General features: G+C 45.5%; 1 protein-coding gene across 2 annotated transcripts in view; it reads left to right on the top strand.

The window, feature by feature from the left end:
* The window catches only part of KIF17 (kinesin family member 17), a 31,570-nt gene that overhangs the window by 1,413 nt on the left and 15,276 nt on the right, over positions 1-14,881 (top strand). For both annotated transcript variants that reach the window (XM_077319677.1, XM_077319676.1), the window contains exons 2-9: positions 4,016-4,086; positions 5,488-5,782; positions 8,320-8,466; positions 9,416-9,517; positions 10,587-10,776; positions 11,741-12,193; positions 12,480-12,589; positions 13,070-13,211. In XM_077319677.1, the coding sequence (XP_077175792.1) occupies positions 5,552-5,782; positions 8,320-8,466; positions 9,416-9,517; positions 10,587-10,776; positions 11,741-12,193; positions 12,480-12,589; positions 13,070-13,211 (1,375 nt within the window). In that variant the 5' untranslated portion in view covers positions 4,016-4,086; positions 5,488-5,551. The remainder of the gene's footprint in view (positions 1-4,015; positions 4,087-5,487; positions 5,783-8,319; positions 8,467-9,415; positions 9,518-10,586; positions 10,777-11,740; positions 12,194-12,479; positions 12,590-13,069; positions 13,212-14,881) is intronic.

Here is a 14,881-nt window from a genome sequence, read left to right as displayed (position 1 = left end):
AAGTATATGAATTAATTAGCCTGTGCCTCAGAAAGAAAGAGCCCCAGCAATTTAATAAATAATATCTCAGAAATAGCAGGATGTATTACAATACTTTAGAAAGGAAAACCCTGCACTATTACACTTTTACTGACATGGAATCTATGCTGACTCATGTGCACAGAATCTCTCCATTTCTTGGGCTGTGTCCGCTTTTCTCCCCTTCACTGTCATTTCAGCACCTTCCCTTCCTCTGCTTCTTTCTCTCCTACCTACCCTTTTCAGTTATCCCATCTATTGCTTTCTCTCCAGTCTTCCCATTTATCCCCTTTTTCTGCCTCCTTTCCCTAAAAGGTAAAGGTAAAGGTATCCCCTGTGCAAGCACCGGGTCATGTCTGACCCTTGGGGTGACGCCCTCTAGCGTTTTCATGGCAGACTCAATACGGGGTGGTTTGCCAGTGCCTTCCCCAGTCATTACTGTTTACCCCCCAGCAAGCTGGGTACTCATTTTACTGACCTCGGAAGGATGGAAGGCTGAGTCAACCTTGAGCCGGCTGCTGGGATTGAACTCCCAGCCTCATGGGCAAAGCTTTCAGACAGCTGCCTTACCACTCTGCACCACAAGAGGCCAGCCAGTCCTAATTTTTCCCTTTTTAGCTCAATTTTTCTTTCCTTCCTCTACTAGTATTACTATCTCCCTCATTTTTCTTGTCTTAGCTGTGCAACTCCCCTTCCCCCCATTTTAGAGGGACACTCTAGCAACCATGTTGGATTACTGAGACAAACATAGGTGCCTAGGTTATCCAAAAATCCCTTGCGATCTCAAAATTTTTGTTTATTTACAAAATTTATATCCCATCTTTCTGCCCTTACATGGGTGGCTAAGGATTTAAAACAAGCATAATAAAAAGCATTCTAAAACTATTAATATAACCCCTCTCCAAACATACCTTGTATCAAGGGCCATTACAAAACTATATTCTAGAAACAATCACCACCAGGTTCTAAATCAGTTAACTAAGTTTATGCATCACAGAGGACTACATGGAAGAGATGTGCTGACTCATCAGATTTCCATAGAATTCAGCACCGGTACTGAACAGTTGATGGTTTTTGCAAAAACAAAAATAAATTAATTTTTAAAAATGTCTAGAATTGTTTGGTCTATGCTAAACATGCCCACGTGCCCTGCCAAGTTCAACAAAATCCACATTTCTGAAATGTGGGTTAGTGATTAGTAGTGCAGGCTTCTAATCTGGCGAGTCGGGTTTGATTCCTTGCTCCCCCACATGGAACCAGCTGGGCTCGCCACAACACTGATAAGGCTGTTCTGACCGAGCGGTAATATCAGGGCTCTCTCAGCCTCACCTACCTCACAAGGTGTCTGTTGTGGGGAGAGGAAAGGGAAGGCGAATGTAAGCCACTTTGAGACTCCTTCAGGTAGAAAAAAGCAGCATATAAGAACCAACTCTTCTTCAAAGAAAATAATTGCTTACTGACATCCCAACTATCCAGCTTCCTGGTGAGGGCCATTTCTGGGTTGGTTTCAAACATCCCTATGCTAAATGACATTTTGGGCACCATGGCTCCCAAGGGCCTTTACCTTTGACTATGGGAGCGAACGGATGAGAAAAGGCATGCACTGGATCCAGTCTTCTATACTAAGAAAATTGGCAGTCTGATAAAGAGGCTAGAAGAATAAAGTGTCAAACGTTTATATGCTCAAAACATGGGTGATTAATACCTCCGCTCTGTAGGAGCAGGCCAAATAAAATAATCTACCATTAGAAATGCATGAATCCACAAGGATTATAGAACGGTGTCAGGCAGTTCTGTATATTGAACTGGTAATTCTGTTGAAACCCGGAATGCCACCCTGGGGCAGTAGACAGGGCCCCCCTCCAGGAGATCTCAAGAGAGTTCAGAGATGACTTGAGTGCCATTGGCAGAAAACTCAGGCCCAGTATGACTGACCCTTCTTCACAATTTATTAAGTTGTGGTGGATGGTGGAAGTAGCAGGAAAAAAAATTGCTACCATTGCATCAGCTGAATCACATCTAGTGCAGTTATTTAGGATACATTTTTTTATTTATGGCAAGTACGTAGTCCCAAACTGATTGGGAACTGGCAGTTTAGCTTTGATGTTTTTGTGCAATTCTTTGCAGATGACATCTCTTAGACCAGCATATGAAACTGTTTTGTACTCAAACTGTTGGTCTATCTCAGGCTTTATCAACCAGGGTTTCATAAAACCTTGGGGTTTCCTGATGGCCCTGGAAGAGTTTCCTGAATGGGTGGGAGTTAATTAATTTTTATATATTTTTTAAAATTACTAAATATTTATGGGGTAATATGACCATATATGGTCATGTCAACCCCCCCAAAAATTGCCAGTGATGGGCCTAGTGTGGATGGGAAGGGGAGGGGCCCCAGGTGGGCATGTAGGCAGCTATGCTTCCCAACCATAATCTGCATGATTGCACCACTTCTGGGGTTTCTCGATACCTGAAGCATGTTTCAGGGGTTTCTCAATGGTAAAGAGGTTGAGAAAGGCTGGTCTACCCACTCTAATTGTGCTAGCTATAGTATAGATCAGATTTTAGAAGTGTCTGAAGTACTGTTTGCTTCTTTTATAACAAAAAAATTCAGACTCTTCTTCTAGAATGTCAACAGAATCCCAGGGGCATCCCAGAGCGATGAAATATGATTTAGATCTCTCGTTGACATTGTTGACTGACAGTCTTGAGCTTTTTTAAATGAAGGGCATCTGTGAAACTAAATATTTGTTCAGCAATCTCAGCTGAACTCCTGTTCCATCTTTTCCTAAGTGGATTGTGTCTTGTGCTTGGGCTGATTGATATCCTGCTTTAACTCAGTCCCAAGGTTTATTTGATGGAAATAGGTTGATGGCGTCTACTCTGTGATCGCACAGAGCACTTTAGAGAAGTGAGAATGATCAGTTGACAAGTAGTCAACCACACTTGTTCCCTGCGATGAAACAAGTGAAATCTCCAAAGGGGTCAATGATACGATTCCCGTTAATAACAGATAGTGATAATGGAGAGGTCAAATGTATCAGTCTGACCCCTGCATTATTAATGCCCTTGTCTTTGGATTGTTGAGTGCCTGATGTGGAATCATAATTTAAAAAACACTATAATTCCAAAGTTTAGAAAGGAGTAAATTGCCATCATTTAATTCAGTATTGGCACTAAAGTTACTGCCCACTATCAAGATACCTTGTGAATGTCTACTTTGCAGATCTAATAGATAATCTGTTGAGGTTTCCTACTGGGCCATGATATCAGCCTTGGAGGTTCTAAGAGGAGGATAAACATGTGCCAACAGAATTATTCTTGAAGTAATCAAGATTTTGACTTCCATTGCCAGATTTAAAAAAGCAAGAGGGGAAGACAGACTGTTTACCACTTTTGTTGGGTACAGTGTATTGCAGAAATGATAAAATTGTTATCGCAGAGCGTTTTCACTTGCTTGGCTTTCCATCCAAAGTATTACAAGGGAGATTTGCCAAGATTCGAAAATAGACTATGTCCCTGTGAATTAAACACTGCTTGGCTTTCCATCCAAAGTATTACAAGGGAGATTTGCCAAGATTCGAAAATAGACTATGTCCCTGTGAATTAAACACTCCTGACACCATGCAACATATCTTACTGGATTGTCCCTTGTTTATTGTCCAGCGAAAGCACGTTATACCTTTTACATCAAAATGGAGAAACCATTCAAAAGACCCGATCCGCCAATTTTTATTGAGTGATAAGGATGCCAATGTCACTTTTATAATGGCTGAATTTTTGTGTTCAGTTTTTAAATTTAAAGTGATTGATGTATCCTAACTATCTCTGTTTATTTTGCTAATCTGCTTATGCCAATAAAAGTATTGTGTGTGTGATAAAATGATAAAGTCTTGCAGAAATAACAAAGATTCCTACGATGGCTATCATCCAAAGCTTTGAGGCATGGTATTCTGATGCCACTCATCTATATCTTTACATGTCATAATTAAATTTCCAGATACTACTCTCTTGGCTCCTGGCCAGTGTCTGCTTCTTGTGGTCAGACGGTAAAGGAGGAGCAAGATCAAGGTAAATCCAGATGAGATGGAGGTTGTGTTAGTTGGAAAGGCTGGGTAGCTAAATGCTGACTTATACACATGTTGGGTGAAGTATCTTATCTGAGCTGGTCAAGAGCCTGAGTCTTACGGCTAACCCCAGACCTCTTGTCCGAAAGGCTCAGCAAGAAGAGCTTTTATCGATTTCATTTGCCATAGAGGTCAACTCCAAAGACAGACCCAGCTGAATCAGGCATGCTGTTCTTTGCAAGAGTAACCTCAAGGATGGGCTGTCGTAATACGCTCTACGCTCCCTTGCAAATGACTGCCCAGCTGTTGTCTGAAGAGAGGTGTATTAAACCTATTTTGCCTGTGTTGAGAGCTGTGTGTTGCCTGCCTGTTTGTTTTTGGATCTGATTTAAGGTGCTGCATATTGCGTAGGAAGTTAAAAAAACAAATGGTTGAGGCAAAATAGTATGTGAATAACAAACAACTAATAACAAGATAGAGCTACAGGGATATCAGAGACCAATGATATGTCATGACAATATCTGCTCCACTTAATACTTCTGGTAAGGGCTTGGAGGAGGAGCTGTCTCGTGGCTTAAGTGCCACTCAAAGACTTTTGAAAACCAGTCAAAAGACATGTTTTCAGAGCTTTCCTCAGTGGCTTAAATGAGTAAAAAAGATAAAGATATCCCCTGTGCAAGCACCGAGTCATGTCTGACCCTTGGGGTGACGCCCTCTAGCGTTTTCATGGCAGACTCAATACGGGGTGGTTTGCCAGTGCCTTCCCCAGTCATTACCGTTTACCCCCCAGCAAACTGGGTATTCATTTTACCGACCTCGGAAGGTTGGAAGGCTGAGTCAACCTTGAGCCGGCTGCTGGGATTGAACTCCCAGCCTCATGGGCAAAGCTTTCAGACGGCTGCCTTACCACTCTGTGCCACAAGAGGCTCTTAAATTAGTAATAACGTATTTTACATGCTGCACCAATGCTGGTTTGCAAATGTCTTTGAGCAATGTATCTGAAATCACAAAGCATAACAGTTATATGCAGAGAATTACTTGCCAACAATACTTTTTACGGGGGACGGAGTACTGATGGCACAGCCTACGAAGTTCGTGAGTCCTCCCATGGTTGACGTTTTGGCATCATGTACTAACTTGAATTTAAGATGTTTCTTCTTCACACTTCCCTGTAGCTAGCCTGTTAGTTTCTCTGCCTGTTTGCTGTTGCAACTGCTGACAGGTTGTTTCCCTGTATGTTTTAGGTCATGGCAAATAAGATTTACTATGAGGTTTTATCTTTTTGATGTCTTGTGGTAACTCAGTGTGCGCCCCTACGTTACGGAGGATAAAACCTGTCGCTATCTTTTTTAATTCAGTGGCTTGAAATCACACACCGAAACAATCAAAACTCTCTTATTTGTAGGCTATCTCCCTAAGGATTCCCCACACACCACGCCTCCGAGTAAAAGCACTGGCATGTTTTGACCATGGCTTCAGAAGCGGTGAAGGTGATTGTACGATGCCGCCCTCCGAATGACCGGGAAAAGCAGCTGAGGTCCAAGATAGTGCTCACCATGGACAGCAGCCGGAGGCAGTGCTTCATCCAGAACCCAGCAGCCACAGAAGACCCACCAAAACAGTTCACCTTCGACGGGGCGTATTACATGGACCACACCACGGAACAGATCTATAACGAAATCGCCTCTCCGCTCATTGAGGTGAGAGCAGCCGCAGAAGTTCTGCAAACCAGCTGCGAAGGAAATATTGCAGCGTGACTTGAGGAATGCATCTTCTGAACTTGCTTGGAGCAAGAGTGATTTGCCCCGGAACCGTGGCTAATGTGTGTGTGTGGGGGACCTGGTGTGATACTAAGAGTTTTGTCACTGTTGCATACAAAGCAGTTATCTGGCAACTGCTGATTGCCCCACAAACAGGGAAGCTAACATGAGTACATGTATGTTTCCCTTGAGGGGCAAAAAGCCGAGGGCCATCACTGTATAGAACGAAGGTGCATGGGGGAAGGGAGATGTAAATTTCCCCCTCCACATTGTGTTCCTTATTAAAAAAGAGTTCCCACCCCCACCTGATAACTGCATTAGAAATACATTGGAAGTTCCAGTGTGCCTTGGCTCAGAACAGGTTTACACCTAATTTCAAAAGCTATAAGTGCTTGAGGAAGATATAGATACAGTTGTGGCTTTTGAGCTCTCCAGGGTAGCGGCCGACATGTCACATTGATCTGCAACAATGCATCCATTTTTTAAAAGTTGTGTTTCTGTGTTTGCTATATTTATTTATTTACTTCTTGGATTTTTTTAAATCTCCCTCCTGTATGGCTCAGGGCAGTTTACATGGAATGTATTGGGGGTATTACATAGCATATCGTAGATATAAGAACAGTCATAACATAACATATCGGCAACAGTTTCAGCAGTGGTTATAAGATTAACCGAGTATTACAACTGGTTCAATTGAACAACAACAGGTTTAACAGAACCTACTTCTGCCTATCTAGATAGGTTTTTTTTACTACCTCTGTCCTTTTTTCCACTGCCCCCAAACCCCAACTCCATTCAGTCTTTCCCCCTTTTTCTCTACAAGATTATTGTGGCAACACCAGTACAGTTCATTTTATCTCAGGTTGCACTCCAGTTGTGGATTCTAATTCTTCACATGAGGGCGGCCGTTGCTTTATTGTTTTATTATTATTTATTATATTAGATTTATTGGCCGCCCTGCCCCATAACAGGCTTGGGGTGGCTAACCTTATTACAACAGATACAATATAAAATATAAAACACTCAAAAGTAATTTAAAAATTTTAACCTAAAAACCTACTTGAGTATCCCAGATCTGATTACTAGCACAGAATTCTGGCACAGATCTTATAATCAGATTTCATGTTGGATAAGTGGAGGGCTTTCCGATGTCATATTGTGCTTGTGCTGGCGATTTTTCTGCCCTTCACCAAATCAGGCATGTGACCTGCTGATTGCTTGTAAGGTTTGCATGGAACAAGTATGGTGCTCCTAAATTTGGTAACACTTGGATCTTTGTTTCCCTCAAACTATTCTATCTGCATAGCAGGGATTCATCTGCAAACTCAAGTCCTGACCTCCTTGTGTTGTAACGAAACCTTTGAGAGGAATATAGCAAGAGTAGCTAAAACCTGGTTGCATGTGGTTTGCGCAGAAAGACAGAGAATTGGATCCAAACATTTACATCCATGGAACAAATTGAAGGAAGCACATTTCATTGGCTTCTGCCTCTGCAGGCACCACCTGTATCCTACATAGGTCACTCTTAAGGGTCAGCCACTCTTAAGGGTCAGGATACCCTCTAGAATAGGAAGCCGTGTCCCACAGGAAGCTGCAAAGAGGATCATGTCTTGGCAGGAATTTATTTATTTATACTACTTATAGTCTGTCTTTCTCACTAGAACTCAAGGCAGATAGAATTGCCAGCTCCTCTGCCACACAGAATCCTTTTGTTGAGGATCTTTACCTTCATCAGGGACATTTGAGGCTGACGGGATGCCAGTGAATAGGCTACCTAAGGAGGTGGTGAGCTCCCCCTCACTGGCAGTCTTCAAGCAAAGGTTGGATACACACTTTCCTTGGATGCTTTAGGACAGTGGTCCCCAACCTTTATTAGGCTGGGGACCGGCAGGGCATCGGGCCGCGCCCGCAGGGACCGCGCGGGCCACGCCCACGAGCCGCGCCCGGCCGCGCCCGCGGATCGGGCCGCGCCCGGCCGCGCCCGCGGGCCGCGCCCGCGGATCGGGCCGCGCCCGCGAGCCGCGCCCGGCCGCGCCCGCAGGCCGCACCCGTGGATCGGGCCGCACCTGCGGGCCGCGCGGGCGCGGCCCGGCCTTGATTCCCTCTCCCCGCCCTCCCGCAGTAAGTAGCTTCCCGGGCCGCAAGCTTGCGGCCTGGGAAGTTTTTTATTGCGGGGGGGGGGGGCGGGGAGAGGGAGCCGCGGCCCGGCGCCATGGCCTTTGCGGCCCGGCGCCGGGCCGCAGCCCGCAGGTTGGGGACCACTGCTTTAGGATGCTTTGGGCTGATCCTGCGTTGAGCAGGGGGTTGGACTAGATGGCCTGTATGGCCCCTTCCAACTCTATGATTCTATGAAAAATTACTTCCACTAACTTTCTATGCTGACAACTTTGGATCCAGTCCATGAGATAGAAATTGAGTTGAAACATACATAAATCCAAGGCAATCAGCCTTCTGTTTTTCTTCCCTTTGTTTTCCAGGGTGTTACGGAAGGTTATAATGGCACCATCTTTGCCTACGGGCAGACAGGCAGCGGGAAGTCTTTTACGATGCAGGGGATTCTGGATCCCCCTTCCCAGAAGGGCATAATTCCCAGAGCCTTTGAACATTTGTTTGAGAGTGTCCAGGTATGCAGTGATGTAAATTAAATAAGTGATCCTATCTTCCTTGCATAATCAGCTACTTGAGTTACCATTCCCTGAACTCTGTTCCAGTGCTGTGGGCTCAATTCAGACATTATATCAAATCACGTCAAGTGCTAACCATAGCTCACAATCCAAACCAACATTTGAACCTCCAAACATATTGTCTGCAAACCGTGATTTAGAATTGTTAGACCGTATTCATTTTCTGTTTGCTTACATACTTGCCTCGAGAAGCTCATGGTGGCTTCTGGAGTGGAGCGCTAACCGTGTGTACAGTTCATCGCATCAGACATCCTATCAGACCATGATTTGCAAACCCACTTCAAGCAGTGGCTTCTGATTCCGTTTGGCTGGCTAAAGTCAGCCATGGTTTGTCAAATCAGGCTTCAGGCCATTGTATGTCTGAATTCAGCCTCTGTACCTCATCTACAAACTGAGGAAACAGATTGAAAGGCAGGCAGTAACCTCCAAGTCTTATAATCAGATTTTATAATAATATATAAGTCTTATAATCAGAGCCTCTTGTGGCGCAGAGTGGTAAGGCAGCCGTCTGAAAGCTGATTTTTTTAATGTGAATAGATTTTCCCCCATTTATGATTCAGGTATTTTTCAATCATGTGAATTCTCAACAAAGATCTGAAATGGTGCAGACACAAGGGGCTGAATATTGTGGATGCATTCCACTGGTTGAGATATTTTCCTCTAGTAGAAGAGACTGTCCCCTGGCATGAGATCAAACTGCGGGACGGCTCCGGCCTCTGTAGAATGTGCCTCAATAGCAAAGTGGTCTGTGGGGTTCCACCCAGGTTGCCCACCTTCATGAGGATTCGGCCCTTGGGAACTTCTGATACAGGAAACGTAGTCCAAACAAGCCTAGCAGTTATAACTGAGCCTGCCATCCTAAGAAGTCTGATTTTTGATTTTTGTACAGTGTGCAGAAAACACAAAGTTCTTGGTCAGGGCTTCTTATCTGGAGATCTACAACGAAGAAATCAGAGACCTCCTTGGCTCAGACACCAAGCAAAAATTAGAGGTGAGGACTGGCAGGGAAGGACCTTAATTGGAAGTAAGTAAAACATTAAGGAATAAATCACAATTCTGATAATTCACAATGACGGCTTGCAATCAAAGTGCATTATGCAAAGGAAATGTCACCAGAGGCCTAGCGCTAAAGATTTGGCAGGACAAAGTAAGCCGCAAAATAGGCTGCCTAAGGAGGTGGTGAGCTCCCCCTCACTGGCAGTCTTCAAGCAAAGGTTGGATACACACTTTTCTTGGATGCTTTAGGATGCTTTGGGCTGATCCTGCGTTGAGCAGGGGGTTGGACTAGATGGCCTGTTTGGCCCCTTCCAACTCTATGATTCTGTGAAAATCCAACCCTTCATATCCCGCTGCATTTCTTCTTAGCATCAGAAAATAATCTTTCCTGTCCACTGGCCATAGGAGTGACACCCTTGCTCCATGCCCATCATATTATTTGGGACAGCAGAACGTAACAGATGATGTTTCTACTGAAACTTTCTAGTGGCGGACATGTTCTTATTCAAAAATATAGCACCTAAGTAAATGCTAAGGTAATTACTTTGAGAGAAGCCAGAAAAACCTGCCTCAGAGGGGCAGGGAGTATATTGCTTGCTGTGACAGCAGCAGCTGATGAGGAGAGATCGAGGAACTCATCAAGGCTGCAGCAAACCTGCACGATTTACCTTCTTGAGTTGCTCAGTGTCAGAACATGAGTAATGGGTTTAAACTACAAGTACAGCGATATAGGCTAGATATCACTGTCAGAGTAGTTGAGCAGTGGAATAGGCTGCCTAAGGAGGTGGTGAGCGCCCCCTCACTGGCAGTCTTCAAGCAAAGGTTGGATACACACTTTTCTTGGATGCTTTAGGATGCTTAGGGCTGATCCTGCATTGAGCAGAGGGTTGGACTAGATGGCCTGTATGGCCCCTTCCAACTCTATGATTCTAATGCTGATGCTGTTGATCAGACCGCACCTGGAGTACAGTGTACAGTTCTGGAGGCTTCACTTCAAGATATTTTTGTGGTGGTGATGGGTGGCGTTTTTATTGTAACTCTTGCCATGATGGTTCTCCTTGCAGCTGAAGGAGCACCCCGAGAAAGGAGTGTACGTGAAGGGCCTGTCTCTACACGCCGTGCACAATATAGCCCAGTGCGAGCACATTATGGAAATTGGCTTGAAAAACCGTGCCGTGGGCTATACCCTGATGAACAAGGACTCGTCCCGCTCCCACTCCATCTTCACCATCACCATGGAGATCTACACTGTAGGTAGGTGCTGGAGTGTGGCTCAGCTGAGCCAAATGGGGCCTGAGCGGGTGTTTGTGTGTGTGTGTGTGGGGGGGGGAGCGTTAGAGTGTCAAGCCGACCCCTGTGTGTCACGGGTAAACACGGTCGAAAGAAAATTGGGTCTCCAAGGCCAGATATTGCAGATCTCGAGCATTCCTAAGAGCCCGGTAACGCTCGGCTATGAAACAGACCGCGAGTGTAGTGGTGATCTGTGATGGGGAGAGCTGATTTTGATCAGAGCAACAACACTGCCAAAAGGTACAATTGACAGTTTCTTCCTGTGCTGGGTCCCCAAACTAAATCCTCCCCTCTCCCTCAATGTGAGCCTTTTCCAAATATGAAGTTCAGGATGGGGAGGAGGGGAGTGTGGAGTCCTAAAAACATCTGTGCTGTTCAGAAATCAAGTTGTGGAAAACCTGTTAGTTGATATATTAATTCTGTATATCTTATTGTGACACATTGTTTTATTCTCACTGTTTTTATGTATTAGCTGGATAAATGTGGTTCCATTTTTGTATTTTATTGTTTCAATTGTGCTTTGTAAAGGCCTTTGGCCATATACAATTACCCACCCGTCCACCCACCCACCCATTAGTTGAATAGAATGGTCTGCAGTTTTTGTACTGTCTCACATCTCCAGTTCTGAAGGTTTCTAAATGCCATGGAATATGACTCTATGCAACAAAGCACATGTTCACCCAAAAGGAGAAGGTACGGGTGCGTAATAACTGCATGTGCGGAAATTGCTTCACATCACTATGCCGTTCCATTTTTCCTTAAGAAAAAGCCCTGTTTCCAAACTTTGGATTTTCTCACCCACCCTGTGCCATCAAATGCACTGCCAAGAGTCTTGGCTCCCCCGGGTGCTGCATTATTTGTGCTAGGTTGATTCAGGTGCTTCCCCCACCTTCAAGGGCCCAGCTCAACACAAACACTTCTCTTGCAGATGAGAGAGGACAAGATCACTTGCGGGCCGCCAAGCTCAACCTGGTGGACTTGGCCGGAAGCGAGAGGCAGTCCAAAACAGGAGCTGTCGGAGAACGCCTCAAAGAGGCCACCAAGATCAACTTGTCCCTCTCCGCTCTCAGCAACGTCATCTCAGCCCTGGCAGACACCAAGTGCACGCACATCCCTTACCGGGACTCCAAACTGACCCGAGTGCTGCAGGACTCTCTTGGCGGCAACACCAAGACCCTCATGGTGGCATGTCTGTCTCCTGCGGACAACAATTACGACGAAACCCTGAGCACCTTGCGCTATGCCCACCGAGCCAAGAACATCCAGAACAAGCCTCACATCAATGAGGACCCTAAGGATGCTCTGCTGCGGGAATACCAGGAGGAGATCAGGAAACTGAAGGCCATTTTGGCTCAGCAGAGCAGCACATGTCATTTGCATGGTAGGTCCCCTTTGGGCAGCCATTCGTGCTGGAAGAGATGGAATCCTCCCTCCCTCCCTCCCTCCCTCCCTCCCTCCCTCCCTCCCTCCCTCCATCCATCCATCCATCCATCCATCCATCCATCCATCCATCCATCCATGATTTCAACTCCACCTCTCAACTAAAAGCTCCTCCTCCTCCTCCTCCTCCTCCTCCTCCTCCTCCTCCTCCTCCATAGGGGCAGGTCACTTTACTGAAAAGTTTGGAGACCACAATTTTAAGCTAGGCCTTCTCTCTCTTTCCGCAGTGGAGTTGCCTCACATGTTACCTGCTGAGGAGGCTCAACGTGAAGGGAAACCAGAACTCCCTCCCGAATGTCAGACAGATGTTGAGAAAGAGAAGGAGCTGATCCGAGAGGTAAGTTGGACCAGACCTCTGCCACCAGGAGTCCTTTACCATTTTCCTGGCTCAGGCCCCTCTGTCAAATAACTGTAGAACAATCAAGTTGGATATGTAAACAGTGACTGTCTCTGGTGTTTCTTGGGCCCAAAGCACAGGGTGGGTGGTTTGCTGAGAATTGTAGCATATCCAGTTTGGTTGCGAAATCTATTATATGGGATAGGAAGTGTCCTCCCTGCTTGTCTTATGGATAGACCTACCATGTATTTTTAAATGTGTCGCTTGTTGGATTTTCAGTGTGGGATTGTTCTTCAATATATATTTATTGTACCTGCTTTGCTGACTGCCCTGATCTGGGTGGCCCGGCCTAGCTATGTGGCATCCGATCTCAGAAGCTAAGCCGGTTCAGCATATCCAGATGCACAACAGGCAAATATGGTATGGATGGGAATGTGCTTTCCCCAGGACCCTTCAGCTGATTTCCTTGGGCTTTTTCAGGAGTACGAGAAGAAACTGGACAGGCTGAAAGCCGATTATGAAGCTGAGCAGAAATCTCGGGTCCAGCTCGAGGAGGACATCAGTGCTTTGAGGATTGCTTACGATCGCCGGTTGACTGCTTTGGAAGAGAAGAAGGAAGCTGGTATGGGTGGAGCAATCCAAACTTGATCCTAGAATCATAGAATCATAGAGTTGGAAGGGGCCATACAGGCCATCTAGTCCAACCCCCTGCTCTACGCAGGATCAGCCCTAAGCATCCTAAGGCATCCAAGAAAAGTGTGTATCCAGCCTTTGCTTGAAGACTGCCAGTGAGGGGGAGCTCACCACCTCCTTAGGCAGCCTATTCCACTGCTGAACTACTCTGACTGTGAAAAACATTTTCCTGATATCTAGCCTATATCGTTGTACTTGAAGTTTAAACCCATTACTCTGGGTGTTTATGCCAGAATTTACTCAGAAGCACAATGTCTGAAATGTAGTACTGGATAAAGCACTCAGCTCCCTGAGATTCTTGAACCTTGAGAAATCTTAGGCTAGAAGAACGGCTGGTCTCTTGCCCTCCTCCAGATCTGAGAGCCAGCTTGGTGTAGTGGTTAGGAGCGCCGACTTCTAATCCGGTCAGCCGGGTTTGATTCCCTGCTCCTCCTCCACATGCAGCCAGATGGATGATCTTGAGCTGGCCATGGCCCTGATAAAGCTGTTCTGACTGAGCAGGAATATCAGGGCTCTCTCAGCCTCACCTACTTCACAGGGTGCCTGCTGTGGGGAGAGGAAAGGGAAGGCGCTTTGAGATTCCTTCTGGTAGGGAAAAGCGGCATAAAAAACCAACTCTTCTTCTAAGAGAACTAGCTTGATTTGTACCATTTATACCATTCACAGACCTGAGTTTTTGGGAGGGGCAGGCTATGGCCCCTATTTAACTGCAGGTTTTTAAAAAACTTTTTAAAGCAGAGAATGTGCACGGCTCTGATACATACCAGGGATGGATTCTTTGTACATGGGCATTAGAATTGTGCAGCATGGACTGCAGGTTACACGTCTGCAACAACCAAAGCACTTTGTTCTGCCTTGTTAGGTGTAGGGCAGGGATAGTCAACCTGTGGTCCTCCAGATGTTCATGGATTACAATTCCCATGAGCCCCTGCCAGCAAATGCTGGCAGGGGCTCATGGGAATTGTAGTCCATGAACATCTGGAGGACCACAGGTTTGACTATCCCTGGTGTAGGGCATAACCCTTGCCACTCCCATGTGCCTGTGAATCCAGTTCCCAGTGCAGAATTCACAGCCCCAGTAAAGCGAATCAGAATTCCATTGAATACAATTGAACATTCTGGTCTTAGACCGACAGAAGGATTGGACTGCAAGCAAAGACTCAAGGCTAAGCAAAGGTTTGAGGCTGGTTCTTAACACCGAGCTCAGTTTCTGATCCAGTGCAAGACTAGCCTTGGTATTTCCTGATTTTTGTGTAAAACAAAAAATGGGTGGGTCTCAGAGTTTTATACCATGCTGTTCCCTAATCATTCACTTTCCAGTTTTCTCTGACTTTTGCTCTGATCTTTCCTGGTTTGATAATGATCTTTTTGGAAACATCACTGTCAAAGTCTATTTGCGCACTGTGCATACTGAAGAGACATGTTTTTAAAATCCTGTTCATATTCTTCTGGTAAACAGATTTCACCGAGGGTGACCATAGAACAAAAGACAACACCGATGTTGGAGCAGAACCATGCTCAAAACCCTTTTCCGTCTTTGCTATTTATCTCTAGCCTTACAAGGATTCTCACTTAAAACTTCCCATTTCCTCCGTTCCT

Source organism: Paroedura picta, chromosome 2, assembly GCF_049243985.1.
Source record: "Paroedura picta isolate Pp20150507F chromosome 2, Ppicta_v3.0, whole genome shotgun sequence".
In the NCBI taxonomy this organism is placed as follows: Eukaryota; Metazoa; Chordata; class Lepidosauria; order Squamata; family Gekkonidae; genus Paroedura; species Paroedura picta.
This window is presented reverse-complemented; position numbering and strand designations above follow the sequence as displayed.